Source organism: Schistocerca gregaria, chromosome X, assembly GCF_023897955.1.
Source record: "Schistocerca gregaria isolate iqSchGreg1 chromosome X, iqSchGreg1.2, whole genome shotgun sequence".
Lineage (NCBI taxonomy): Eukaryota > Metazoa > Arthropoda > Insecta > Orthoptera > Acrididae > Schistocerca > Schistocerca gregaria.
The window spans coordinates 308,731,890-308,759,028 of record NC_064931.1 but is presented as its reverse complement, the minus strand read 5'-3'; the positions used below and the strand labels follow the sequence as shown (position 1 = coordinate 308,759,028).

The following is a 27,139-nucleotide window of genomic DNA, read 5'->3' as shown; positions in this document are numbered from 1 at the left end:
GGTGGTTGGTAGAAACGTGCAACAATTAACTTGGTTTCACATAGACTTAGACTTGTTATACATGACCAGATAACTTCAATGTCACACTCAACTTTGATCTCAGTAGGGACAATATTTTTGCCAGCCGCAATGAACACTCTCCATGCTATGGCCTCTAATCTGTCTTTCCATTATATGATCCGTGACTCGCTAAATATCTCGGAGCTTTGAACTTCAGGTTTCAGCCAGTTGTCGGTCCCGAGAATAATTGGAGCGAGAGAACTTTTCCTGGAGGGCAGGAAATTTGGGAACTTGTTTCAAGTACCTTGACAATTTACTGATAAAAGTTTGACAGTTGAAATATCTTTACTCTGAACACGGTCTGACTTTTCTTGTTGTGTATTGACTGGCGAGTGTTCGTCAGGGTATCTCAATCTACCGCCTAGCCTAAAAATCCTACATGTGCACTCCACAAGTACTCTGCTACCCAAGTAGCTGCTTCCTTCATCTAGTGCACTCATTACCTATCACAAAGAGTTCTCCAAATCCCCAACCAATAATGCAGGTCTAGAAATCTGCAGCCAAGGCTGTCACAAAGTTCATGAATCCTTTGGTTGAGACCCTCCACTTGGCCCCAAACCAAAGAACCCCAATCAATTCTGGGACCAATGCTGCAAATTGCAATCTCTGCTTGCACCACATGCATGAGGTCAGCAGCCTTCACTTCTTCTGCCAGACATCTGTTTGAGTTGAGGATGGTACCAGAAGCCATTCACAGGTGTCGTTGGTGCTGATATGAGCCACTACTTGCAGACGACTGCACCCTGCACGCTCGATGGCTGCAGGTGATGCCACCTCCCCATCTCAGATGAGAACCCCTGGCAGACATACTGAGTGAACATCGACTGTCTTTCCAGCCCTGCGCCCTATCTGCTTAAGAGGCTCCACAATGTGCCCAATGTTGGAGCTCCCGATAACTAGTAATCCCCTCCCCCCGTGTGCCTGCTCAGACCCTGCTGAAGGAGCGGTCACTCATCGACTCACAGAGTGAATGTGTGAGGCCAGATGACCAGTCTCCACCTTGGCCCTCTGTCTCAAGCGATGTGAACGCGTTACCACTCACCACTCACTCTGCTGTGTGGATACATCCACCACATTGGGTATGCTAGGTAGCAGAGCTTGTGGGTGAAACAAATGACACCTGAGGTGTCCTGTGTGATACTCGAGATTCTCCTTCGCTGCTACTCCCCGATGTGGCTCTAGAGGTAGCTGACTGTAGCCAAAAGCACATTCAGCTGTTCGTGAAGTGTGTCCAGCTCCTCCAGCATCTGCACACGTAATGCACATATCCTAGCAAGACTAATTGAACAAGTAAACTTTAAAAGCAGACAGAATCCTAGAAATGCAACTTGCTATCCTCTTGATGTGACACCAATGGATGCTGATGCCTTAGTGAGCTGTGTAGCTGGCTGTTCAGAAGAAATGAAAACTACACAACAGATTGCACAAGTTTACATTTATAAAATGCGAGCATACACCTCTTAAACAGAAGCACGCACAAAATTTTAAAAATATTCTTCAAGGAAAAGGCAGGGAAAGATAATCACTTAACCTGCCTCTCAGTAGGTGTTTATCAGCCGAGATCTGGAGCCCGACTGACTAAGTTACTTAGGATTGGTGGAAGTTTCGATCTAGTATTGATTTGATTTGAACAGAGAGATTAAAACAACAAATGTCCTAGCCCACTATTGCCCACCAAATCAGGGTTTATTGTGTGATTTCACTCCCTGTGATTCTAATAAAGTCAACCAGTACTATTTTAAGAGTAGTTGGAGGCCCTTTATTGGTCATTTATTCAACACTATTTCTTCAGGACGTGATGGGGAGAATGTTTCATCTTGTGATCTCCAATGCTTCACAGTGGAAAATTAGGTGTGGTGCAGCTTCATTACCCTCCCCACACAATATCATAGGTAGAATATTCTACATGCTGCCTTCTGATACAATTTCATAGTTTTAATTTAACCATTGCCTTAGTGACAGTAAGGACAGGTTTCAATCCAGTAAATTGAGTCATCGCACCTGTCCTAGCCAGCTTATCAGCGTTTTCATTGTCACTGATTCCTGATTGGCCAGGGACGCACAGCAGACTTACGCTGTTGCCTTCTCCTGGTACCATGAGAACTTTGTGGCATTCTGCAACAATCTTCAATCTTGTTGCTGGGGTTGACCGAGATTTCAGAAGTGCATGGCTGTCTGAATAAATGTGGATGCTATGATCTTTGTAACGCCTGTGCAAATTCACCTCTGTGCACACTTTGACAGCAGGTATTTCCACCTGGAGGACTGTGATCATTTAACTTAGAGAGATTTCACTGTCTAGTCTAGGCTTTACCCTGTAGACCCCAGCCCCAGTGCCTTCATCTGTTTTTGACCCGTCAGTAAACCAGATTATGTCTCCTGCACAGTGGCATTGTTTGTTCTTCCACTGCTCCCTACTGCTAATTGTTACACTGAAAGGTTTATTGAAGCAGCTGGAAGTTAATTTTTAGTCAGTCTGCATTTCCCCATCCAATTTTGTATTTGCCACATTCCCCATATTTGTGTGAGATTCAGGATACCCTAAGGGTATCCAGTCATTTCCAGTTTTTAGCATGTATGCCCCTGCCTCCATTTTAATCCAGAGGTGTTGTGGGGGCATGTCCATCATCCAGCATAGTCTCCATCCCATCGGTATGTGTGCTGCTAATCCAGCCTGTTGTGGCTAAGCAGGCCAGTCTCTGCACTTTGGCAAGCTCCTTCACAGCAACCTTCTGTTCTACTTTGTTCCACTCTACTGTAGTCCTATACATCACCATAGGTCTTATTATGGTGGTGTACATCTAGTACCTACTCTTTGGGTGTAGACTCCAGTTTTTCCCAGAGGCTCTCCTAGTACTCGTAAGAGTACCTTTCGCCTTGGAACATCTGTTTTTTTTGTGAGCAGTCCATGATAGCTTCTCATTCAGATTTACTTCTAGATACTTCAGTACCTTCTCTACAAGTAAAGTTTCATTGAGAAGCTTAAGATTTGAGTATGTGTGCTGGAAATGCGTCCTTGTAAACGGTACTGTAATAGTTTTCTTGGGGCTGACACCTAAAGCCCATTTCCTGCACCAGCGATAAGTGGGAAATCCAGGTTCATGTCCCAGTCCGGCACAAATTTTCATTGTGATCATTTCATTCTACAGCTGATGGTAAGCCTTTCTTCACAATTATGAATTCATTTGATGAGTTTTGCACAATGTTCAATGTACATTGTGCCACTGTTTTAATAGTACAGTAAAAGCCCATTAATCTGGCATCTGACTGTCTGGCACATTCAATAATCTGGCATCATTTCATACATACTGAATATTTTAGATGCTTTTGGCAGAATTTGGTTGTGCTTGGCCGCATTCAATAACTTTGAGTCATGTAGTGCCAACAATTGTTTCAGTCACGTTTCAGGCAGCTCCTGTCATACACCAATGGTCTACAGTGATTAAAAAGCTGTGTTGTAAAGTGTAATCACAATTAGTGCTGTACTATATCACAATTACAGTAGTGCTGTATATTGTTGTGCGAATGTTTTCTCACTCAAGCACCTCTTAAAAACAATGTGGAAGTGAAACATATAGACGTTATATTAACAACACAGTAAAAGATTGAGGTCATTAAATTGGCTTGAGAAAGGTGAAAATAGAAAAAAGTTTATTGAAGAATATAAAATTGGTTCTTCAACAAATGTGATATTAAAAAAAATAAAGATCAACTTTAAAAATTTGTCTCACAGACTGTTGCTGTAAAAGACACTGAATTTCAAAAAACTTTGAAAAAGCCCAAACTAGATCAGTGGGATGAAATTTTTGTACAAGTGGTTCTGTGCCATAAGGTCTGAATGAAAACCTGTACTTGCGTCTATGATTATGGAAAAAGGTGAACAGTTGCATGCTGATTTGCAGTTAATAGAAACTGAATGTGTATTTTCTTACAGTTGGCTATACTGATTCAAGACTCGCCATTGAATTTGGAAGCTTTATATAGGTGAGGAGCTACAATTGGCAGATCAAAATGCAGCTGAAGAGTTCAAAGAAACTTTTTGTTATTTGATTAAACGTGACAACTTAACTGCTAGTCGGATCTACGGTGCCGATGAAATCAGTCTACTTTGGCTTTGTTTGCCTTCGGCAGATAAAGATAAAGATAAAAAAGTGTGCCAAAAACTAGAAACAGAGATCAGCTGACAGTCTTGTTGTGTTCAAATGCTTTGGGTGAATACATGTTGGCTCCTTATGATACTGGCAAGCCAAAAAGCCAAGAACTCTTAAAAGCATTTTAAATTTTGCTATAATTTCTGGAGTTCATTCCAAAGAATGGATGACTTCAGAATTGTTTAAGGAACAGGTTTTTCCATAATTTATGCTTCCTATGAGAGACAATAAAAAAACCTTGGGTTTCCTGAACAGAGCAGCCTTGTACTATTGCTAGTAACTGTACAAATCACCCTCCAGTTTCTAACTTGATCTCAGGGAATATTTTTGTCACTTACCATTCGGCATACATTACTTCCCTGATTCAGCCAATGGATCAGGGAGTAATTCAAAATTTGAAATGTCTTTACAGAGTTTCATTTCTTCAAGAGCTTATCAATTCAGACTATTCAGTGGTGAACTTAAAAAAAAATTAAATGTACTATTCTGGAAACCGCTTTGGTGTAGAATAAAATTAAGCCTGTTACTCTTGGCGAAAATTATGTTTAAAGGCCTATGTAGAAGATATAGACTCCACTATTCCAATAGAAAATGATACTAATGTTAAATTATTAGATATTGCCCAAAATGAAATAAGAAATTTGTTGGAAGATGAAGTTTTGGACTGGATAGATATTGACAATAAAGAACCTGTAGTTGAATCAATATCAGATGAACTGACAGTAGAAAGTATGATGGGGCCACAACAAGAACTTCGACTACCAGATATTGAGTCCATTCAAGAAGTAGGGACTGATGTAATAAACTCAACACCTCCACCTACCTGTAATGAAGCAGCTGCCACTATTGATACATTTATAAGATTTGCTGGAAGCAGCAAATCATACAGCACTGAAGAACTTGTAAATTTGCGTACCATATGTAGAAAATTTTTTGAAGGAAGAAATCAGACCAATTAAAAAAACATTAGTTCTTATTTCAAGTGAGTAAAGTTTGAAAATACTGCATGTACTGTAGTATAAGGCACACACAGTACTGTACTGCAGTATAATACTGTATGTCCTGAACTTAACATAAAATCTTAAAATTACAGTACAGAATATAGGCATAATTTTTTTTCATTTGTTCTCTAAAATGTTGTTTTACATTGTTTTATACAGTATTGTACATTTTCATAACCTTAACAGAAGCAGAGAACATACAATAAACAATCAAAGACTGATCATCTATTGTTTACCTAGTGTCTTACACTCTATGCACTGCTGTTTGTAGACGACACTCGGTAAATTGACATTTTCAGTAGTTTGGCACTGTCAGGTTCTGAAGGTACTGGATTAGCTAATTTCAATGACTTTCAGTGTATGTTCTGTTATTGCTAATAGGCATGGTGAATGCTCATCCACGGAGACTTGCAGCAGATTGAACTTATTTGTAAGATAATGAACATTTAGTGTATTGTCATAGACACCCACAAGGGAAGACCAAGAGGGGTTGCTTGCCTTTCTGGAACCTGGGTACAGATTTCTTATTTATTACAGAACTCTAGAAATGACTTGTTGCATTTCTAATAAAGTGCAGGCTGTTCGTGGGGCATTATGCCCTTTTCCTTGCTGCTTTGTTGGTTTTGGTGCTGTCCTACAGTCAAAGTGGATGTGAAGATTAACAGAACATTACCAAAACAGTGTCCCCAATCTGTTTTATGTCCCTTCCTCAGACAGGCATCTTTTTTATTTCTGTTGATGTAAAACAGGGTTCTGTCAGTTCTTCTCTTCTAATGTTTCAGATTTTTAACTTTCAATATTATCTTAATGTGATTTATATAGTAACAAAAATTTGTTCTGAATATTTTCCACTTTTATTTTCTGACTCGTCATGTGAAACTATGATTTCTGTAAGACCAGTGACAGGTGATTTAATCAGCAAGCTGATTGTCCCATCCTTGAAATTGTGTGAAATTAATTTAAAAAGTCACATAACAGAAACTGCTGCAGTCTGGAGTGGCCCTAACAAACATGACAATTTGGGTCTATGGCTGCATAGATATACAGTGACAGAAAAAATTGCTACACCAAAAAATAATTAATGTACAATAATGACATTTTGGAATTAAATTTGTCTCTGTAACATACACTCCTGGAAATGGAAAAAAGAACACATTGACACCGGTGTGTCAGACCCACCATACTTGCTCCGGACACTGCGAGAGGGCTGTACAAGCAATGATCACACGCACGGCACAGCGGACACACCAGGATCTGCGGTGTTGGCCGTCGAATGGCGCTAGCTGCGCAGCATTTGTGCACCGCCGCCGTCAGTGTCAGCCAGTTTGCCGTGGCATACGGAGCTCCATCGCAGTCTTTAACACTGGTAGCATGCCGCGACAGCGTGGACATGAACTGTATGTGCAGTTGACGGACTTTGAGCGAGGGCGTATAGTGGGCATGTGGGAGGCCGGGTGGACGTACCGCCGAATTGCTCAACACGTGGGGCATGAGGTCTCCACAGTACATCGATGTTGTCACCAGTGGTCGGCGGAAGGTGCATGTGCCCGTCGACCTGGGACCGGACCGCAGCGACGCACGGATGCACGCCAAGACCGTAGGATCCTACGCAGTGCCGTAGGGGACCGCACCGCCACTTCCCAGCAAATTAGGGACACTGTTGCTCCTGGAGTATCGGCAAGGACCATTCGCAACCATCTCCATGAAGCTGGGCTACGGTCCCGCACACCGTTAGGCCGTCATCTGCTCATGCCCCAACATCGTGCAGCCCGCCTCCAGTGGTGTCGCGACAGGCGTGAATGGAGGGACGAATGGAGACGTGTCGTCTTCAGCAATGAGAGTCGCTTCTGCCTTGGTGCCAATGATGGTCGTATGCGTGTTTGGCAAAGTGCAGGTGAGTGCCACAATCAGGACTGCATACGACCGAGGCACACAGGGCCAATACCCGGCATCATGGTGTGGGGAGAGATTTCCTACACTGGCTGTACACCTCTGGTGATCATCGAGGGGACACTGAATAGTGCACGGTACATCCAAACCGTCATCGAACCCATCATTCTACCATTCCTAGACCGGCAAGGGAACTTGCTGTTCCAACAGGACAATGCACGTCCGCATGTGTCCCGTGCCACCCAACGTGCTCTAGAAGGTGTAAGTCAACTACCCTGGCCAGCAAGATCTCCGGATCTGTCCCCCATTGAGCATGTTCGGGACTGGATGAAGCGTCGTCTCACGCGGTCTGCACGTCCAGCACGAACGCTGGTCCAACTGAGGCGCCAGGTGGAAATGGCATGGCAAGCCGTTCCACAGGACTACATCCAGCATCTCTACGATTGTCTCCATGGGAGAATAGCAGCCTGCATTGCTGCGAAAGGTGGATATACACTGTACTAGTGCCGACATTGTGCATGCTCTGTTGCCTGTGTCTATGTGCCTGTGGTTCTGTCAGTGTGATCATGTGATGTATCTGACCCCAGGAATGTGTCAATAAAGTTTCCCCTTCCTGTGACAATGAATTCACGGTGTTCTTATTTCAATTTCCAGGAGTGTATTTAAGTGATTAACATGGCAAGATCCCAGGTAAGCATGAGATAAGCCATTGCAAATGTGAAATGCTAGTACATTAATAACTGGTACATCTACCAGAATGTTGAGTAAAAGCATGCAAACATGCATGCATTGTGTTGTGCAGGTGCCAGATGTCAATTCTGTGATGGAGTTCTATGCCTGTTACACTTGGTCTGTCAATAAAGGGACAGTTAATGCTGTTTGTGGATGATGCCGGAGTTGTCATCTGACGATGCTCCATATGCATTTAATCGGAGACAGATCTGTTGATCGAGCAGGGTGATGCAACGGCGGTAAGGGGGTGACCATTATCCTGTCGGAAAACACCCCCGGGAATGCTGTTCGTGAATGCCAGCCCAACTGGTTGAATATCAGATTGATGTACAAATTTGCAGTCAGGGTGTGGGGGATAACCACGAGAGTGCGCCTGCTGTCATACGAAATCACAACCTGGACTGTAACTCAAGGTGTAGGTCCAGTGTGTGTATTGTACAGACAGGTTGGTTGCAGGCCCTTAAGTAGCTTCCTCCTAACACAATGCCATCACTGAAACCATCTCAGAACCAACTTGCATCAGAAAAGACAACAGACCTCCACTCTGCCCTGCAATGAGCTCTCACTTGACATTACCGAAGTTGCAAATGACGGTGGTTTGGGGTCAGTGGAATGCACACTACAGGGCATCTGGCTCAGAGCTCTCCTTGAGTAACCAAATTGTAACAGTCTGTTGTGTCACTGTGGTGGCAGGTGTTGCTCAAATTGCTGCTGCAGATGCTGTATGACGCCATGGAGCCATATAGCAAATGCAATGGCCTTCCCTTTCTGTAGTGTCACTTGGCCGTCTGGAGCCCGGTCTTCTTGTGACTGTATGTTCAAATGACCACCACTGCCATCAGTCATGTACAATGGCTGCATTCCTGCCAAGTCTTTCTACAGTATCGTGGAAGGAGTATACAGCTTCTCATAGCCATATTACTCAATGTCATTCAAACTCTGTGAGGTGCTGATAATGCCATCTTTTCACCTTAATCGCATTTTTCACTAATATCAACTCACCACATCCAGTCTCAAAGGTTAACCAACACTAATGACTGTAACAACATGTATTTAAAGAAAACCTGATTTGCATCCTCATGGTGGCACTACTAGCACCACTCTTAGGTGACTGGCATGAAATATGAGTATACATCATCTTTCAGATGTAGAAACACACCTACCAACTTTTGTTTATGTTGCACAACTCCTCCTTGGTGCTGCAATTTTTTTTTTTCAATCAATGTATTGGAGAAAGTTTTCATATAGTTACTGTATGAAATTACAGGTAACACTCAAGTTAAATTTATTATAAAAATGCAAAGATTCATTAAAACATGGATTGAACTGACAGTCAGTGTAGGGTGCACAGTGATTCAGTGAGATTCACAAAATGGCATGTTAAGGCGTTGGCATGAGTGGGTGTAAATAGGATTGTGAATAAAATGATTAAAAGTCCCCATATAAATTCCAATGATTGAAAATGTGACTAATCAGAGGAATTGAAGGCCAGACTAGGAATAAAATTTCTAGAAATTTATATCAAAGCAGCACTTTCCTTGCCTTAGCACCTAGCAAGTCAAGGGAGCTGCAAGTGTGAATTCAGCTAAGCCAAATCAATCTCAAAATAAAAAAATAAATATTCACGGTCTATTCATCATGGCACCTATCGTTGCTGCACATTCTCACCATGCTTGTATAGTTCTACCATAGTGGATGACTGAAATGGTGTCTACTGACTGTGAGTCTGTCATTGACATCTACATACATTTTGCAACAAAGTCCAAACTCTGTAAGACAGAGCCAAAGATGGCTGATGAGGTCCTGAAGTTGAACATTTCCCAGTGCCCATCTAAGATGAAGTGTCCTCCCTGCCTGCCCAAGATGAAGTATGTTCTGCTCACTATTATAGAAATTGTGCTGGCTCTCCCAGTGTCAGAAACTGTCGAACCAATTATGATAAAGATTGCAAGCTCTGACCAACAAAAAATGTTGAAAAAGTATCTTTCCTCATATATTTTGACTTGAGTAACCAATCGTGTTGATTGTCTCTAAAAGTGGGTGCAGAAGTTTAGAGTTCTATTCCACCAAGAATGAGAGTTCTGTCCTGGTGAATGAGAGGGAAGGCACAAACACACATGTGAGTCCTTCCTCTAGTTATCAAAATAATTTTTGTGAACCAATTGGTGTATGTTCCACAAGCTCAATTCGGAACACCTGGTTTCTTTCTTTCTTCCTGTGGTGTGGTTTTTTGCTTTCAAAGCATTTTTTCCATCCCATAGATCTCTTTTTGTCTAAAAAGCATTCTTAAGGCTGGGTAGCCTTGAAGTTTTCCAGTCTCCTAGTTTAACCAGGACACCACCTGTTGTTACTGCATCTGGATGTATCTGGCCTCCCTTGGCTCCCTGCTGTGGTGACCACCTCTTTGCTCAGGGCTTGCAGAAAGAAGCATGTTTACGACACTGTATCACACCGCTGCACAGAAATCTCTCATGACAACTCACCTAAGTTGCTGGTGGAAAGAAAGAACTCGGAGTGAAAAAAGACAGAACAGGAACTAAAGAGTTTCGCAATCATAATAACTCTGGGTCCATCGTTTCATGCAGTCTGTCACAAAGTTCCGCTATCTGGCTCACTGACTTCAGCTTTCCATTTCTGTTTAAGTGAAACCTGTGTCTGGCATTTTCTTCATGCTTTATTTTGCTTATATCTAGTTGGTGCACATGGTTTAACTTTTTACACAGGTTTTATAGCTCAATACAGAAGCACTTGGTTTCCCTATTAACACACAACTGCTAAGGGAGATTGTGTCACACTGGCATTAGGGAGTTGTTCCAGAGTTATTCAAGGCAAAAAACGCATTTTACATCAACTTTTGAGGACATATAGGAAACTGATTGTATGTCATTCCACATTGGCCACACTTCCTGCATGATATGTGGCACACGTATTGAATTGATTTGCACTGCTTTGTTGAGGCTGTTACTGATGGATACCAAAATCAGTGCTTTGCTTGACATTTCTTATTCAGATGATTAACTTGCTACATAAAAACAACAAAGCAAGAGCTGTGAAATTTATGTAGTACAAGATATTAATAGCTTTAAGTTGTATTGTACCAATTCTGAGAGTTGCCACAACCTTCACCTCGTTGCTCTAATTTTTTGCACAGCATGCATTTTATCACATTTTGTGGAACTTCTCTGGTTCATTATTTCTCCAGAGATTTAATAAAAACTTTTAGTGGTTTGTTAGGTTTTGATGTCTGGTCATGGTGACATCATTGGAAGTTGATAAAATGATGTGACAACCATTATGTAACATTGGATGGTTGAAACTAATTATAGTGTACTGAATAAACTATTTTAAATACCTAGTTATAAATAAGTGGTTTCTTTTTGCATTGCAGTAGAATATCCTCTTCTCAGAAGTACAGGTAAAGAGTTGTCCAGCTTGTGTCCATTCATATTACCTATTCATCATGTTAACTAGGCTTTTTATGAAGAGATTGCAATAGAGTGCTATATTGTGTGTTGTTAACTGTAATGAACTGGGACAGAGAAACATCCCAAATTACTGAAAGAGAAGTCATTCATATAAGAACTATGGCTACAAAATTAAAGAACTGGAGGCTTGTGCATAGATGTGTATTTCCTGTCCTCAGTGCATTACAATAGTGGTGAAATAACAGTAATAGTATGTAATATGTGCCATATTCTACTGAATTGAATATTGTGTTTTCTACCATTTAAATTTCTCTTTTCACTACTATGGGGATGAGGATATCATCCATTTAGTCATGTAACTATGCTGGAGTTGTCATGATTTGCTGTCATTTCCACTGTTCTATAACATTGTGCACTGTGTTGTCTGTAGTCTTGTATAAGTTGCACAAATATTCATTCAGTGTTTTGTAAATCACATTTACAGTGCTGTGTGTACCTCAAAAAATGAGGAAACTTGGAAGTTAAGCATCTTTACATTCATACTCCATAAATTTAAAATAAAACTCTTGTAGCACTTTGCCACATTTAAAATTGTCTAAACTGACATGTGTAGTAAGGATCCTTGTCAGTAACAAAACTATTACAGTAATGAGCACTGTATACATTGCTCTTCTACATTCACAGCATTAGTACAGCACTATAGTCTGGAAAAACACTCCTCAGAGTAGAACAGTTTTCAGAAATACAACAAAATTATATGAATATAATTATATGAATAATAAAAAATGTAAGCAATAGGAAATTGTGCAAAACCTTTTTTTAAAACACTGGGTATCTTACCTCTTCCTTTCATTTATATAGTCAAAATAGTTACACATTTCAAATATGTAATCTAAGGAAATTACTTTTGCTTACAGTGTCTGTGTTACTACTACACAAAGTCAAACATTAACATAAACATTAGACAGGGTTTTAACATGATCATTTGAAATATGTATATGTATCCTCCATCAGCAGAAATATACAAGCTGTTTCTCAGTTACATGTTTAAAATAGTCTCTGGTATTATTATTACTGTAAAACTGTTTCCACACGATCATGCAATACACCATGCTTGGAACTTTAGGAACTGATGCACACTATATGTACTGAAAAATATTTACTTTGGCAAATAAAGGAAAAGGTAAGTCCCTGTACCATTGTCTATAAAGATGCAGCTCAGTTACTCTCAATTCTATTTAACTTTATTTCATTCAGGACTAGTCTACAGTATGGAATATCATGCTTAAAGAGACTGAACTATGATCGTAAGCAACTGGAAGAGCGGCGTAAATCATCTGAAAATGAACTGACTGATGTATTGGTTTGGTCAAACGAAAGAGTCATCCGCTGGGTCACTTCTATTGGATTAAAGGTACTGTTTATATATCCAAAATTTTATACTGTTAGAACATTTGCGGATCACATTTTATAATTGCAGAGAATGTAAAAGATATTTGTCACTCTGTTTGTTATATAAAATATGGCATGTCATTATTCAGCTCAGAAATGTATTTCTTGGCTTCGTATTTCCAGGAATATGCAAACAACCTGCTGGAATCTGGAGTTCATGGAGCACTAATTGCACTTGATGAAAGCTTTGACTCTAATGGTATGGCACTTGCGCTGCAAATACCAACCCAAAATACCCAGGTATGAAACTGTCAGTGTTTTCTGAGGCTGGTGAAAAAGTGGTTTCTCTATTTATAAATGCCATAAAATTTGTAGCATCTTTGTATAAAAAGAAAAAGGCAAAATATGACTACATCAGGTTGATAAAGATTAAAACTTAACGTACCCTAAACCAAAAGATATTGGCTCAGAAGGAGTTGAGAAGGGGACTTCTGTTGAAGAAAAATAGCTGCCAACTTTTAGTTCATCACCACAATATCTGAATAGATCACATCATCCTGTAATCATTTGTAGTCTTAATTCATGGTGTTGTCTGTAGTCATTTTGGCTGTTGTCATTTTCAATGTGGTCTTCTCTTGTGCAGCTTTTAACTGACCTCAAGCAGTTCATTTCAATTAGCTGTAATTTTGCTCCATCTTTTCTCACAATCACCAACTGTTCCTCTAACCTTTATGTCAGGGAAAGGATTGTCTTTGTTTCATACAGCACAAACATTGAATTAATTGATTCATTTTCATATCAGTATCATTTGTCAAGTTCTCCGCAATGTCACAACCCAGAAAACTAAAATGTACAAAATTGTCAGGACTTATCCTAATTCACACTGGTTATTTTCCAGCAAATGTCACCGAGTTTATTTTATTCATGCATTTAAACTGTCCTCTCCATCAGAAGCAGAATCACATGTGAAAGTGGTCTTGTCATATACTATGTGTACTTTAATTGCTGTACAGCCTTTTCAAGTGAGCATGCCACTGAACATCAAAGCTCTACTTCAATGACTGCTTCACATACACACCGTTTCCCACCCCCTCAAGCTTCTCGGAATTGCATAGATTGGAAATGGCCTTACAACACTTTTTCAGTTTCACAATCATCCTGGCCAACATTCACTGTCAGTAAACTGATATTTTTAACCTATAATTTTTGGCTACCTTAAATTTGACAATTTTTAACAAACTCCACACATTCCAACTGTCATAACAAACTGCATTTGTTTTCAGTAGGAAATTCCCTTGATAACTACCATAAAATTAGTAGTCACCTCTAATCCGCCTCCTACTGGTTCTTGAGTTTGAAGCACAGTCAGTAAATTAATTGTTATTGTGACTCAGCTTAGTACTTTGCAAAGGGTTGCCTTGAACATGTAGAACAGATGCTGTGTTACAGTGGTTCAAAGTATTGCATGTGTGATGGGTGGTATTGCTGACCGAGAAGTACCTATTCCCAGAATTTCTCTCCTTCCCAAGTTCCTGGTTTCGTCTGCTTCTTGACATTCAGCAGTGAGGTGCTGGCAGTAAGTCTACACTGTCTCTTTACTTCTCATCCCTGTTTGCGTAGATTGTCAGGCAGAATCGTATTCCATTCCATGTATGATTATGCAAATTTTGTGGTAACAAGATAACTGCAAGAGCAGTGTAACTGTTATAGTTGCATAAGGTTTATTTGATGTCCTGTGTCTTTGTATGATGGTGATAATAATTTGTATAAGTAGTAATGATCCAACAAGGAGTGACAATATGTGCTGCATTTTGGTTGCACAGACATTGCCTTGAAATATCTCTCCTGATCTAGCTCTGATCCCAAGTTACTCACTGTACCCAGGGCTGCTTTCTAAACTTCATCAGTGTAATGTCCCTACATGGTGGAAAATTTGTTGTTAAATGATGTGCGTGATTAATATTTCCGGTATGTTGGGAGTGACCCAAATCATCAAAGATTGTGACAGTGTGTAAAAGATCGTATATGATAATGTCAACAGTACCAAAAGTGAGGGCAAAGCTGCAAGCTGAAGGGTAGACTGTAACAGATCATAACTAAGACTAAGAAAATAAGTGATGAAAAATCAGTGTGCATTTGTATGTTCTGAACTACGTGTCAGGCAGCTGCAGTTGTTGAATGACTGGTGATCCAATTTTTTTTTTTTTAATTCAAGGATGGCAGACTGCTAGCTTGTGGAACACTCCATCTGGCTTACTAAACTGTCCAACACATTGTTCACAACCATTGATTTAGGTTACATGTGAATATTTATTTAGTTATTTATTTAACCTGATCAGATTAGGGCCATCAGGCCCTCTCTTACATCGGACCAGTGTTCCACACATGCAGCATTTCACACATCAGAGTTACATCATGACCATAGTTTAAATGAGAATATTAGCTTACTCTAGTGACAATATGAATAAAGAGTAGTCACTAAGACCTAATAACATAAATGCGGCAGTATTTTTACAACAGGTGCTATACATACAGATTATCATAAAAGCAATAATAAGCAATAATAATAACAGTAAAAAAATCAAATAATAATGACAAACATGAGAAGGATTGGCAATAGCAATGAAGGTTTGTGCAGATGTGTGTAAAGTAGATGTTTACTAGTTTAGCGTGTTTTGGGGAATGGAGATTTAAGAAGGGGGAAAGAGGGAAGTAATGAGGTGAAGTGCATTCATGTACAGAGGAAGGCATTACTGTTGCTTAAGTAGATACGTCATTAACTGTTTTTTGAAGCTGGACATGCTTTTAAGTTCTCTAACATAACGAGGGAGGTTATTCCAGAGTCGGGTTCCCGCTACTGTAAAGGACTTGGAGAAGGTGACTGAGCGATGCAGTGGAACGGAGAGGATTTTATTATAATGGGAACGTCTGTTTCTGTCATGTTGTTCCGACATGAGCGTTAGGGACGAGGAGAGATATGAGGGACAGTTTACATTTATAAGGCAGTAGATGAGATAGAGTGTATGGTAATCTCTGCGTTTGTCTGCACGCAGCCAGGACAATTTTGCATATGCTAGTGAAATGTGATCAAAAAGTTGAACGTCACAAATATATCAGATGCAGGCATTCATGACCAGTTCTAGACGTCGAGAATTTTCCTGTGAGAGGCCTTGTAGGATAATATCGCTGTAGTCAATGATTGGGAGTATAAGCATTTGTACTAATTTCTTTTGCAGATCGAAAGGGAAGAGTTTTTTATATTTTTGTAGGACATGAAGGGATGCTGATGCTTTTTTGCACACTGCAGTTACGTGGTCTGTCCAATTTAGATTTTCATCTATTATTACTCCCAAACTCTTTGCTGAGGGAGAGAAGTTAATATTTGTTCCATTTAGGATAAGAGGTGGTACGGATTCCCGATGTTTTGGGCTAATGAGCTTAGAGTGACCAACAAGTACCACTTGGGTTTTAGATGGGTTTAGTTTTAGACCTATGTCCTGTGCCCATTTTGACAGTGCATCGAGGTCAGTATTGAAATTTTCAATAGCTTTCTTGAGATTGCTTGGTTTCGCACTTAGATACAACTGAAGGTCATCAGCATACATATGGTATTTGCAATAGGTCAGAACCGTTGACACATCGTTGACATACAGAGAGAAGAGTATAGGACCTAATACTGAGCCTTGGGGAACGCCTGATACTACCTGCCGCCATTGTGATTTTATATTCCCAGATAGGACGCGTTGCTGACGAGACGTCATGTATGAGCGAAACCATTGCACTGCACTTCGTGAGAAATTTAGACCGCTAAGTTTGGCCAGTAAGATGTCGAAGTCAACAGTATCAAATGCTTTGCTGAAATCTAAGAAGCAAATGATAGTCGCTTCCTGTCTGTCCATGGCAAGTTTCAGGTCATCTGTCACCTTTATCAGAGCAGATGTTGTGCTTCGATGTTTACGGAAACCTGATTGGTATTCGTCTAATAGGTTGTTAGTAGTGAGGTAGATGGTGAGCTGGTCATGGACTATATATTCTAAGGCCTTTGATAGTGTAGGAAGAAGGCAGATGGGGCGGTAGTCAGAGGGTGCTGTGGCTATGTCCTTTTTAGGCAGTGGCTTAATTTGTCCCAGTTTCCAGGCCTCAGGGCAAACACTTGTGATTAATGAATCGTTGAAAATGTCTGTTATAGAGGGCAGTAGTTGGTCAATAATAAGTTTTACCATCTGGATAGTGATACCATCATGTCCAGTAGATGCTGATTTAATCCGCATTATGGCTTTCTTGACAGTACTGCAAGTGACGTGCTGTAGATAGAATTTTTCTTTGCTACAGTCGTTCAACCCCATGAAGTAATCAATGATTCTGTTTTTTTTTTTTTTTTTTTTTTTTTTGCGGTACAATTTTGGTTGTAGGTAACGTGAAGAAACAGTTTAGTTCTTCAGCTGGGACCATGTGATTTTCTGCAACTTTTATTTTGCCTAAACCGAGACTACGAAGATTTTTCCACAGGATAGCTGGTCTACATCTATTGTCAGCTAATGTACGGGCATATCTGAGCTTAGCGTTTCTCACCGCTTGACTGACTTTCTTTCGTTTCTGCTTGTATACAGCATGATTTTCAGGTGTAGGGCGTATCTTGTATGCTCGATGTGCAGCATCTCTGAGATTCATGAGCTGTTTTAGTTCATCAGTCAGCCAGGGTGCAGGTTGCCTTTTTACTTTTCTGGTCTTTATTGGAGCATATTTGTCATACAGTTGAGTAATTTTGTTAGTGAAATCCTGGAGTTTGTCGTTTATGTGCATGAGGGGAGTAGAGGTCATCCCCCAAACTATTTCTTGTGCCTCAGTTTCGAGTTTAGGCAAATTTATGCGTTTGAGGTCTCGGTATGTAGACAGTTTTTGTTTCTTTCTAGGACATTCTAGTGAATACGTCATGGAAACGATGTCATGGGCAGACATACCAGGCGCAGACATTTGAGAGGTGCGGATTATTCTGTTCGGAGATTTCGTTGCAAATATATCAATGAAAGTGTGACTGGTAGTCGTGTGATGAGTAGGTGCCAGCTGAAGTAGCGTCATATTTGAGGAAGAAAGCATCCTCTTAAATTTCCCAGTGGAAGGACTATTGCACAGAAAATTAATGTTAGTGTCACCTGCTATAATTACATGTTCATATGACGATTCGGGACTAGAGAGGGCAGTTTCGAAGCAGGCGAATCCACCTACTTTAGGAGGTTTGTAAAGGACACATATTAAGCACTTTCTGTTAAGTGATTTGATCTCTATGAACATATATTCCACTTGTTTATCTACATTGTTGTCGGATGTGTGTAGTACTGTAGGTGACAAATCAGAGCGTATGTAAGCCCCTACTCCGCCCCCTCGTCTGTTGCATCTGTCGTGCCTGAGAAAGATATAGCCATCTAGGTTTACGGAAGTTGTAGGAATACTTGGTTTGAGCCAAGTCTCTGACAAAATTATTACGTGTATATCAGCAGTTTGAAATATGTATTTGAACTCGTCGAAGTGAGCTGGCAGAGACTGGACGTTTGCATGTGCAATATGCAACTTGGTGCGTTCGGATGTTGATTGCCCGAGGAGGTTGCCGACCGATGTTTGCGGGTCGTGGTTGGCGGTGACTAGAGGGTCTGGCATGAGGAATGCGGAAGGCGTGTGAAGGAGGGGGGGGTGAGGGACTGCCCTCCCAGTTCTGTGCAGTGAAAGCGGCCGGGAAGGGGAGGGGGTAGGTCCCCGGTGAGGCAACAGGATCTGCGGCCAAGGTCTGCAAGGTCTGCAACGGTTCTGGAAGCAGCCGTGGGCTGGCAGGGGAAGGAATTTCGCTAAACACAACAGGAATAATCTGCACGTTACGACAGAGTGTGATATTAACTTCACTTATGAGGATTACAACTAAAGTATGATGGTGGGTTGCTAATTAAGCATGGAAGTGAGACTACCTTATGTAATAATTAACAAAAACAATTAAAGATGAAAATAGTTATGTGGAGAAACAAAAAGTTGATAATACAAATAATAACAAAAATTACATGAGAAAAAATAATTAGAGATAAAAAAAATAGTTATGTAGAGAAACAAATAATTTGATAATACATTAGTTAAGATATAGTTGACAGTGTAAACAGTATAGACATACAGGTTAGTGGCAGCAAGATTAGACGTGATTTAGCTTCTAATGCACAGGCTTTCAAGTTCATTAACACTGCAAATTTTTTTCTTTCCGTTTTCGGTCTTAACCATTATCCTGCCGTCATTTGTCCATACGTTCTGTAGCCCAAATTTCGAAATCGTGCTCTTCAAAATTTTTAGTCTTTCAGAGGTCAGATCCTCGCGTACTGTCAGACCCGACTTCACGAGATTCTTCTTTGCTCTGATAATTTCAGATCTTTTCCTATACGACATAAACTTCTCTATTATAGGTCTTGGTTTTGTAGATCCTGGCGACTTACCACTCACTCTATGACTTCTGTCAATGTCACTCAGAGTCATTCGCATGCCTAGCTTTTCTTGGACGAGGTTTATCACAAGTTCATCTGTGCTCTCTCTGCTGCTCTCTGGAATGCCGAACAGTCTGAGATTATTGCGTCTCTGATACTGTTCAAGCTCGTTTGTCTTCTCGATCAACTTCTGTTCGAGCAGTCGTGTTTTTTCCTCACTTGCTTTTAACGAAGTGTCCAGTGCACGGATCTCGCTCGCATTCGCCTCCAGAGTTTTCTGTATTTTGTCCGTCACTGCTGCAGTGACAGCATCAGTGATGGTTTGAACAACAAGCCCGAGCGTCTCCTTAGCCTGCAGCGCGGCGCTCACCTCAGCCTTCACGAGTGCGGCGATGTCAGCGATGCCGGGTGAAGCGGCCACAACTCCCGGTGTAGACTCCACGGCTGCGCTGTCTCCGGCCTGGACATTGGCTGCACTGCGCGTTGTTCGGCGATTTTCCATTTTAAGTGTGATTCCGTGTAATTGGTCTCAGTATGTGATGTGAAATACGACACTCGGCAGTAGATATACGGCTTTAGTATATGTAGACTAGCCTAACTGCTTAAAACAACTCCAGATTTCACGTAAACTTGCAAGCCAAGCTAACGCACATCACTCTCTCGCCGCCATCTTGCAAAAATATCACAATGTCTTCCATAAGAAGTAAATTGTCATGTGGTAATAATGCAGCACAGTCAAAGATTCATCATTGTTGTCATTACAGCCATTAGATATATACTTGTCAGTAGTGGCCATATGCCATATTAACTAACAAATTTCTTCATTTCTTTTTTGTACAAGTCCTGTGTGTTACAAGTACTGTATTCCAGTCTGATATGTTGGAAATTCTTGCAAGCTTAATACTTGACATGAACATGTAGTATTATTAAAAAAGTGTTTATCAGAGCTAGTTTATTGGTAGCTGTAGCTGTTACTATTTACAAATACCCATGAATAATGATAGGCCATTGTGGATTGAAAAAGGACGTTTGCTTAGTACACAGTAACACTTCACAAACATCAAGTTTGAACAAAATGAATAAATATGTTTGCCTTTTGACACTTGTTAGTCACTAAATTGTATATGATTCTTAAAATGTTTCTTAAATTTCCTTGCAGGCACGGCAGATGCTCGAGATGGAGTTCAACAACTTATTGTCGGTAGCAACAGAACGCCGAATTGAATCTGAGTTACCCAAATCTTGATATTACACCACAAGACACCCACACACATAGATTGCTGTGGACATTGCTTGACTGTGTGTGGCTGTGTTATTTGCCAGATTGTTAAGAAATGTACTGAGTGACTTGCTTGCATCGTGTCCATATGTTTGGTTCTGCTTCCAGAAGATCACATAACCCTACAAGATGTACGTTTCTGAGTCATTCTGTTGACAAGATACTGTATAACTGATATTTTATTTAAAATGTACACAACTACATCAAGTCTAAAATTATCAGTAACATGGTAGGAGTTGATGTTTTATAAGACACTGTAAACTAGAGTTTGTTTTAAGACATAAAAATATGTCCAAGCAATTGGACTTATCATAAGCAAATGTTTAATGACCGGTCACTGTGACTGAAGTATAATGAGCTGTAGTACCTTTGCTGCTGCAGCTTACAAAATTTGTATAATATTTGGTAGAATTTCCATGGACAAACTCTGTTCTTTTCTAATAAAATGTGTGTAGAGTTTTGAAGCGTCAGTTGATAAGTCAGACAGTGATATTGTAACTCTTTTATTGCATTTTGAATGTTAGGTATTTCTTGAACTTCAAAAACTAAATCATCAGCAGAACTGAATCTCATTATTAACTCATTTATCTGTGTTGTACAAAGTGTTAAAAAGAAAAACCAGTCGATTCTCAGAACTGTTAAAGAGTGTAGTGTTACTGTCGAATCATCAGAAATGCCCACTATGAATCCTATGCTACCTCCATCCTTGTCGAGAGATGAAGTTTTTAAGTTTTGTTTATGACATTTATTAAAAAAAAAAAAATCTAGTGTTATGTTTCGTCGACGACAGAGAGCTTTAAGAGTAATATTAAGTATTGTAAATGCATTATTACGCGAGCCAGTGCCATCGGAGAGACACAGGTGCGGATAAAGTCAGTATTTCCGCTTATTGTATTGTGTATTATTATATTAATAAGTGATGTGTAATGTTTCCTGAATATTTAAATCATTACTTTGTCATTTCCGGTAGTTGTTGAAACTGTTCAGTGTCATCACATCATTACTGATTATCAGAAAGAGGTGCTCTGTTGCTCAGAAAGCATTCAATTATGTAGAAGATGGTGGCAGATGACATGTTGAAATTCATAGAAGTTTATGAGCCTAGGTAATTGTACAAAATGAAGATTATTTCAAAGAATTGTATTGCATGAATTGATATTTGATTCTAGTTAAATGAAAAGGTTACCAAAGTTGTTGGAAGTTGTATAAATAGTGTGTACAAATATGTTGGAAAATTTGCTGTATGAGAATGTATATCAGACACTGTGTACCCATTGTCTCCAGTATTATTTTATACTCATAATTTCCTGAAGTGAAGTATTGGAACTGGTGATATGGCCTTTTCTCTAATATTTCATTGGCTATAATAAATCTTTCTTGCTACATTGTCATTAGATACGTTCCTTAGTCTAAATACTAAAGAAGGACCAATGAAATAAATCCTACAGTTGTAAAAAAAACTCTCACATAAGTAACTGTGAATAATGTAAGTGAAACCACAAGATACTGTAATAGCTCTGATTTTGTATAGAATGTTGCCACATGTTGCTTACTTGCTTAAATAATGTGGATGTTTTTAATAGGTGCTGGCCTAATAAATAAATGGTGCAGTGAACAGAAACATATTGAACTGTAAACACACTGGAAAGATTGTATACATAAAACCCAGTCTGTGTCTTTGTGCATTGTCTGTCTAAATGCTTTGTGAAAGTATATCTACTGCTGCAAATGTCCCCCCATCTCCACACATTGTTCCAGCAGTAATACTTTTAAGTGTTTGTACATTGCTGATAATAGTGCATATAATTAGTAAGCACAGAAACTATTGTATCATAATACAAAGTAAATTAAAAAGCCTCTCTTTTCAGTTGAATTTTAAGGACAACATTTGTGCAACTTGTAGGTAATTTTTTTTAACTTTTTACAATTTCTTTATGTTTGGAATTTATATTTTATGTAAGTCTACAGTTTCACAACAGAACACAGCTTCACAGCTATAATGCACTTATTTTATTTTCCTTTTCATGTTATTTATTTCAAGGAAACACTGCAAGGATAGATTATTGTGGGGATGCTTTTAAGGTTAATAAGTAGTACATTTCTGTGGCAACAAGAGTCTTTGTATATGCTGAGAAAGTTAATCCTTCAATTCATTTTTGAAAAAGAGTGCTGTGTTCTGAGAAAAATTGATGAACTTCTGTTAGTGGTTTGTAATTATGACTATATCAGTATGTGACTTGTGAAGCATACAGTGAAGTGTTCTGGCTTCACAGTGGCATAAAGAATCACTGTAATTGAAAATCACTGACAGTATAATGTTTATTTGTCCATTTGTTGCAGGAACTGGTGTCATTCCAATCAAACAATTCCATCCATTTATCAGAACTGTTCTTTACAGATTGTGTATTTTTATGTATGTTACACCATATTTAATTGTTGACTTTCTTCTATCATTTTGGACTTTTGTCTTAGATTTTTTTTCCTTTTTATTACATATTTCTTCCATGTTAGTGATTGACATTGCCATTTTAGGTTCAAGAGTATCCTATTTGACTTGGCTGATGTGTGAAACATGCTGTGGAGGTGTGTTTGTGTGGTTTTCCCCTCCCACATTTACCTGTTGTAATACAGTGAAGAACATATCCCTGTTTACCATAAATGAAAGGCCACTAGTGCATGGTGATGGTACTGGATGAATAATGAAGGCTATGCTTGCAAATTAATTTTGTTATGGGGAAGCATCAGCATTGTAGACAATTTATTCCATCCAAACAGTTCATTACAAAGTACAAAAGATAGATCACCATTACTTTCAGAGGAAAAATGTCCCGAAAGATGCGTAAAAGTCTCAATTGCGAGCAGCTGGTATTCTCTCTCTTAAATTATTTTTCATAATTATCAGACTCGAGATTATATATATTCATTGAATGAAGTATATTTTTACAGTTGACTGATGGTGGATGATATAGGTTTATAAAGTTAATTCTGCCTTTTTTCAGTGTGTCCAAGACTGATGTGTTTAGCATGAATGTTTTGAAAACTACTTTCTGCTCTTAATCGGAACATGTAGACAAATTAGGTTTACTCGAGATTTATCTTATATGTTGCTTACATGCATTTTGCGTAACTTTGTGGCTAAGAGTAAAATAGACTTGCATGTTGTTGCCTAAGATATTTCTATAATGTTTATTGTAAAGTCACTCCATTATTTAACAATTGTTAATTTGTGTTCAGTACTGTTATAAGTTACCATTTTGACCATCAGTACCATTCTCCAATACATTAAGTAGCTGTTCAAGAGAGTTGTTCTACATCACATTTAGTAATTACAGTATACATGAATCTGACTGTACTGCACTCGCAGAAAAGAAACGAAGGTCACAGTAAGACAGACACATATTCTTCAAAATTAATATGTAATATCAGGCTACCACAATAACATGTTTCTTCCTAATGAGCAAAACAAATGAAGAAACATCAAATCTTTGCCAGATGCCAAGGGGATTATCATGACACTAAAAGCACAATCCCAAGAAAGAATGATAATCTTATTGCCCCCTCCCTGCTTCTCTCTCTCTCTCTCTCTCTCTCTCTCTCTCTCTATCTATCTATCTATCTACATCTTGCATTCTTTATCATTTGGTGATAACCTCTGCCACAGACTATGTGAATTGCCTGATTCATCTCTCTGTATATAATCTACGAAATCTGTGGTTCTAGCATCTTAGGATTTTTTTGTTGCATTTGTTCTACCATGACCTTCAGTTCTTTCTGATTGTTGCAGCCTTCTTGATGACTTTTATGTATATCTGTGGCTTTCATTTTTTATTTTATTATTAACTTCCTTTACAATTTCACCTACAAATTTAAGTTATTTATTGAACTACTGTAAATAGTACTTCTTGTAAAGAACTTCATTTATTGTTTACACATCAAACAAATACATAAGATAGCTTATGTATTTATCAGTGGATCAACTTAACAAGAAATTAAGTTGACTGATGTGTTGATCAAAGGTGCATTTATTAATTTTACACACAGTAACTGTTTTGATATATTCTGTGGTTTATTTATGTTCAGTGTACAGCTTCTTTGTGGTTATGTCACTGCATTACAAATGTTGATGCTGATTGTGATTTTGGTAGATGTTACATTCTCTTTCAAATCACATATGTTGGTGGTATGTTATTTCAGCTTGTCAGCTGTTTACTATTTATCATAGCTGGATGGAAATGTACTTGTAAACATGTATATGGGGACAGCTTAATATGCCATGTACCTACTGAAGCCCCTCCAGTAAATGACATAGTGATAGAAAATGAAATAAGGGTGTTACGAAGTGATATTTATGAGTCATATTTTTTTCCCAAGGAAACAAAAACTTTGAAGCACATATGTCTTCAAAATTCTTGTTTACATCTAAGAAGAGTCATTTATTGCTTTAAATAAAATTATTTCAGTGTACTTCACAGTTAGCACCAAAATAAAATTCTTTGATTTATTGTATTTAAAACTTCTTGGGGATGTCACTAACTGTGACTACCAGATTAATGGTTGATTGCTTTATGGTTTATGCATACTTCTGTTTTTGAGAACTGTTGGAGAGGCTGGAATACATGTTTCTAATTGTACCAGTTACCATATTTGCAAGTCTTGATGTAAAAATTATGTTCAGCATGATAACCATTGACTGTTTAGCTGTGGAATCACATTGCAAATGTAGTGTAGCATTAAAAAGATAGTAGAAATTCTGAGCTGAAAATTTTGTCCTTACAGCAGGCTGTCATTGTTAGATGCGTGTTCACCATTTATAATTGTGCAGGATTGGTTGTTGTTGTTTTATAAGTTATTTTGAAGTGTGCAGCTTTTATTTTTAACAACAGTACATTTTCAGCTCTTCTTTATTCATAGGGTAGAATTCAGAGTACATCTCCAACATGAAAGTTATGCTAGGTATAATAAAGAGAAAGAAAGCAAAGAGACAAGCTCTGCAAAACCAATTTCACTCTGGATATTCTACAATATCATGTAATAATAAATATTTTCATCAGGCATTGCATGAAGAGAGTGTAAAAGCTACTGCAATTATCAGTGTGAGAATAATGTTTTTGGCATATTAAAAAATATATGCTAGAAATATTTCAGTGTCAATAAAAGATTACTCTCAAAATGTTGAGAATGAAATTAACAGTGCAAGAAAAGCTCACATTCCACTGTTCTTGAAATTTTCTGTATTTAAAGAGGAAACTAACATTTTACTAAAGACACATGGCAAGCAGTAGTTTTTTGTGTAAAAGTTAATGCTTTATTGTGCTTTTTTCCAGAATTTCTGTATGCCTTTCGTCATAAAAATAAAAAAATAAAAAAGTGAGCATATGTAAGTGTAAAACATTTTATCAGAGAGGGAAAAATATTCTTTGGTTGGAAAATCACATTAAATGAAGCAGCATTTCCCATAACTAAAATAAATTGTTTTGGAACTTACTTAACTAGGCATGGAAATACATTTTATGTATTGTACAGTGTTCGGAGTGAAGAGTGCTGTGTACTGAGTAAGGCAATGAATAAACTTAACTATAGAAAACTGATTTGAAAGTTTTATTTCCAGTGCAGAATGTGACTATCTTGTTATTTACTGTTCTTTGTCATAAGTCAAACATGTTATACATCTAAACATACTGAAATATGTAAATAAAGTTCTTCACAGACTTTATTCTCACATTTCTGACTGTTTGTACTTGATCATGAGTTACACCTGAGTACTTAAATGTAATGTAGACCTATGAAGGTGACTTGGGAGAAGGAAGGGGGGAGAGGTCGAGACAATGAATATGTACTGGGAACGTATCTTGACAGCCTAATGCTTTCCATTTATGTTTATTTTGACACATTGTGATTAAATTGTTCATCATATCTCTATATTGGCTGAATGAATTTATTTCTAGTTTTTAGATTTATGAAACACCGAGCTACATATTTGTGCTTTATTTCCTGCATTCACATTTACAGCAAGCATTTCATGCAAAAAAAAAAACATATATTTTCAGCTACTGTCTTCTTCAGCATCTGGGTTATAATTCGCAAATTCAAGGGTGATAATACAAAAAACTAAAATATCAAAATAACCTGAGACCAATGTTTGCTGAAAGCTGTGGATCCCATAGAAGTCAATGGATCATGAACATAATAAATTGTCTGTTGTGAAGGTCACCTCACCAAGATTTCTGAACTAACATTTACACAAATGGTTATCCAGAAGTGAGGCTCAAAGAAATAAAATGGCTACACTAGTTAAGGTAATCTTAACATAATGAGGCCTCAGACTTATTTGCAGTAAAATGACTGCATTATGATTCGCAAGTAATGATGATGCTGCAGAGTTTGATTGTCTGCCTGCAACATTTAGCAACAGCTCAAGCAGTTCACCATCCACATCACTCGTCCATTTCTAGTGATGCTATGGTAGATGTCACTATTTAGGCTGGCGACATTTGATATCGGCTGATCATCCTTGTCTGTCATTGTTCAGTGAAGTAGTTTCAGTGTTTTCTAGTAGTTTGGTAGTGCAAATCTGTATGCAAAAGGTGACAGGAGTCATTTCTATGTTTTCTTTTCATCCTTTGTAGCTTGTAGTTTCTGTAGTGTAGCTTAGTGCTGCCTGCAGTGCCATAGTCACATAGTTTTGAATATATTAATGTGACTACCCACTCTCTCCTTTCCTTGTCAGGGGCCAGCCTCTGTTTGTGGACCACTT

The 27,139-nt window shown here is 38.7% G+C and overlaps 1 protein-coding gene across 29 annotated transcripts in view; it reads left to right on the top strand.

The window, feature by feature from the left end:
- The window catches only part of LOC126297414 (liprin-alpha-1-like), a gene marked incomplete at its 5' end in the record, with an annotated part of 177,721 nt that extends 151,415 nt beyond the window's left edge, over nt 1-26,306 (top strand). For all 29 annotated transcript variants that reach the window (XM_049988203.1, XM_049988202.1, XM_049988199.1 and 26 more), the window contains 3 exon segments: nt 12,517-12,673; nt 12,835-12,951; nt 20,266-26,306. In XM_049988203.1, the coding sequence (XP_049844160.1) occupies nt 12,517-12,673; nt 12,835-12,951; nt 20,266-20,352 (361 nt within the window).
- Nucleotides 26,307-27,139: the final 833 nt, after the last annotated feature.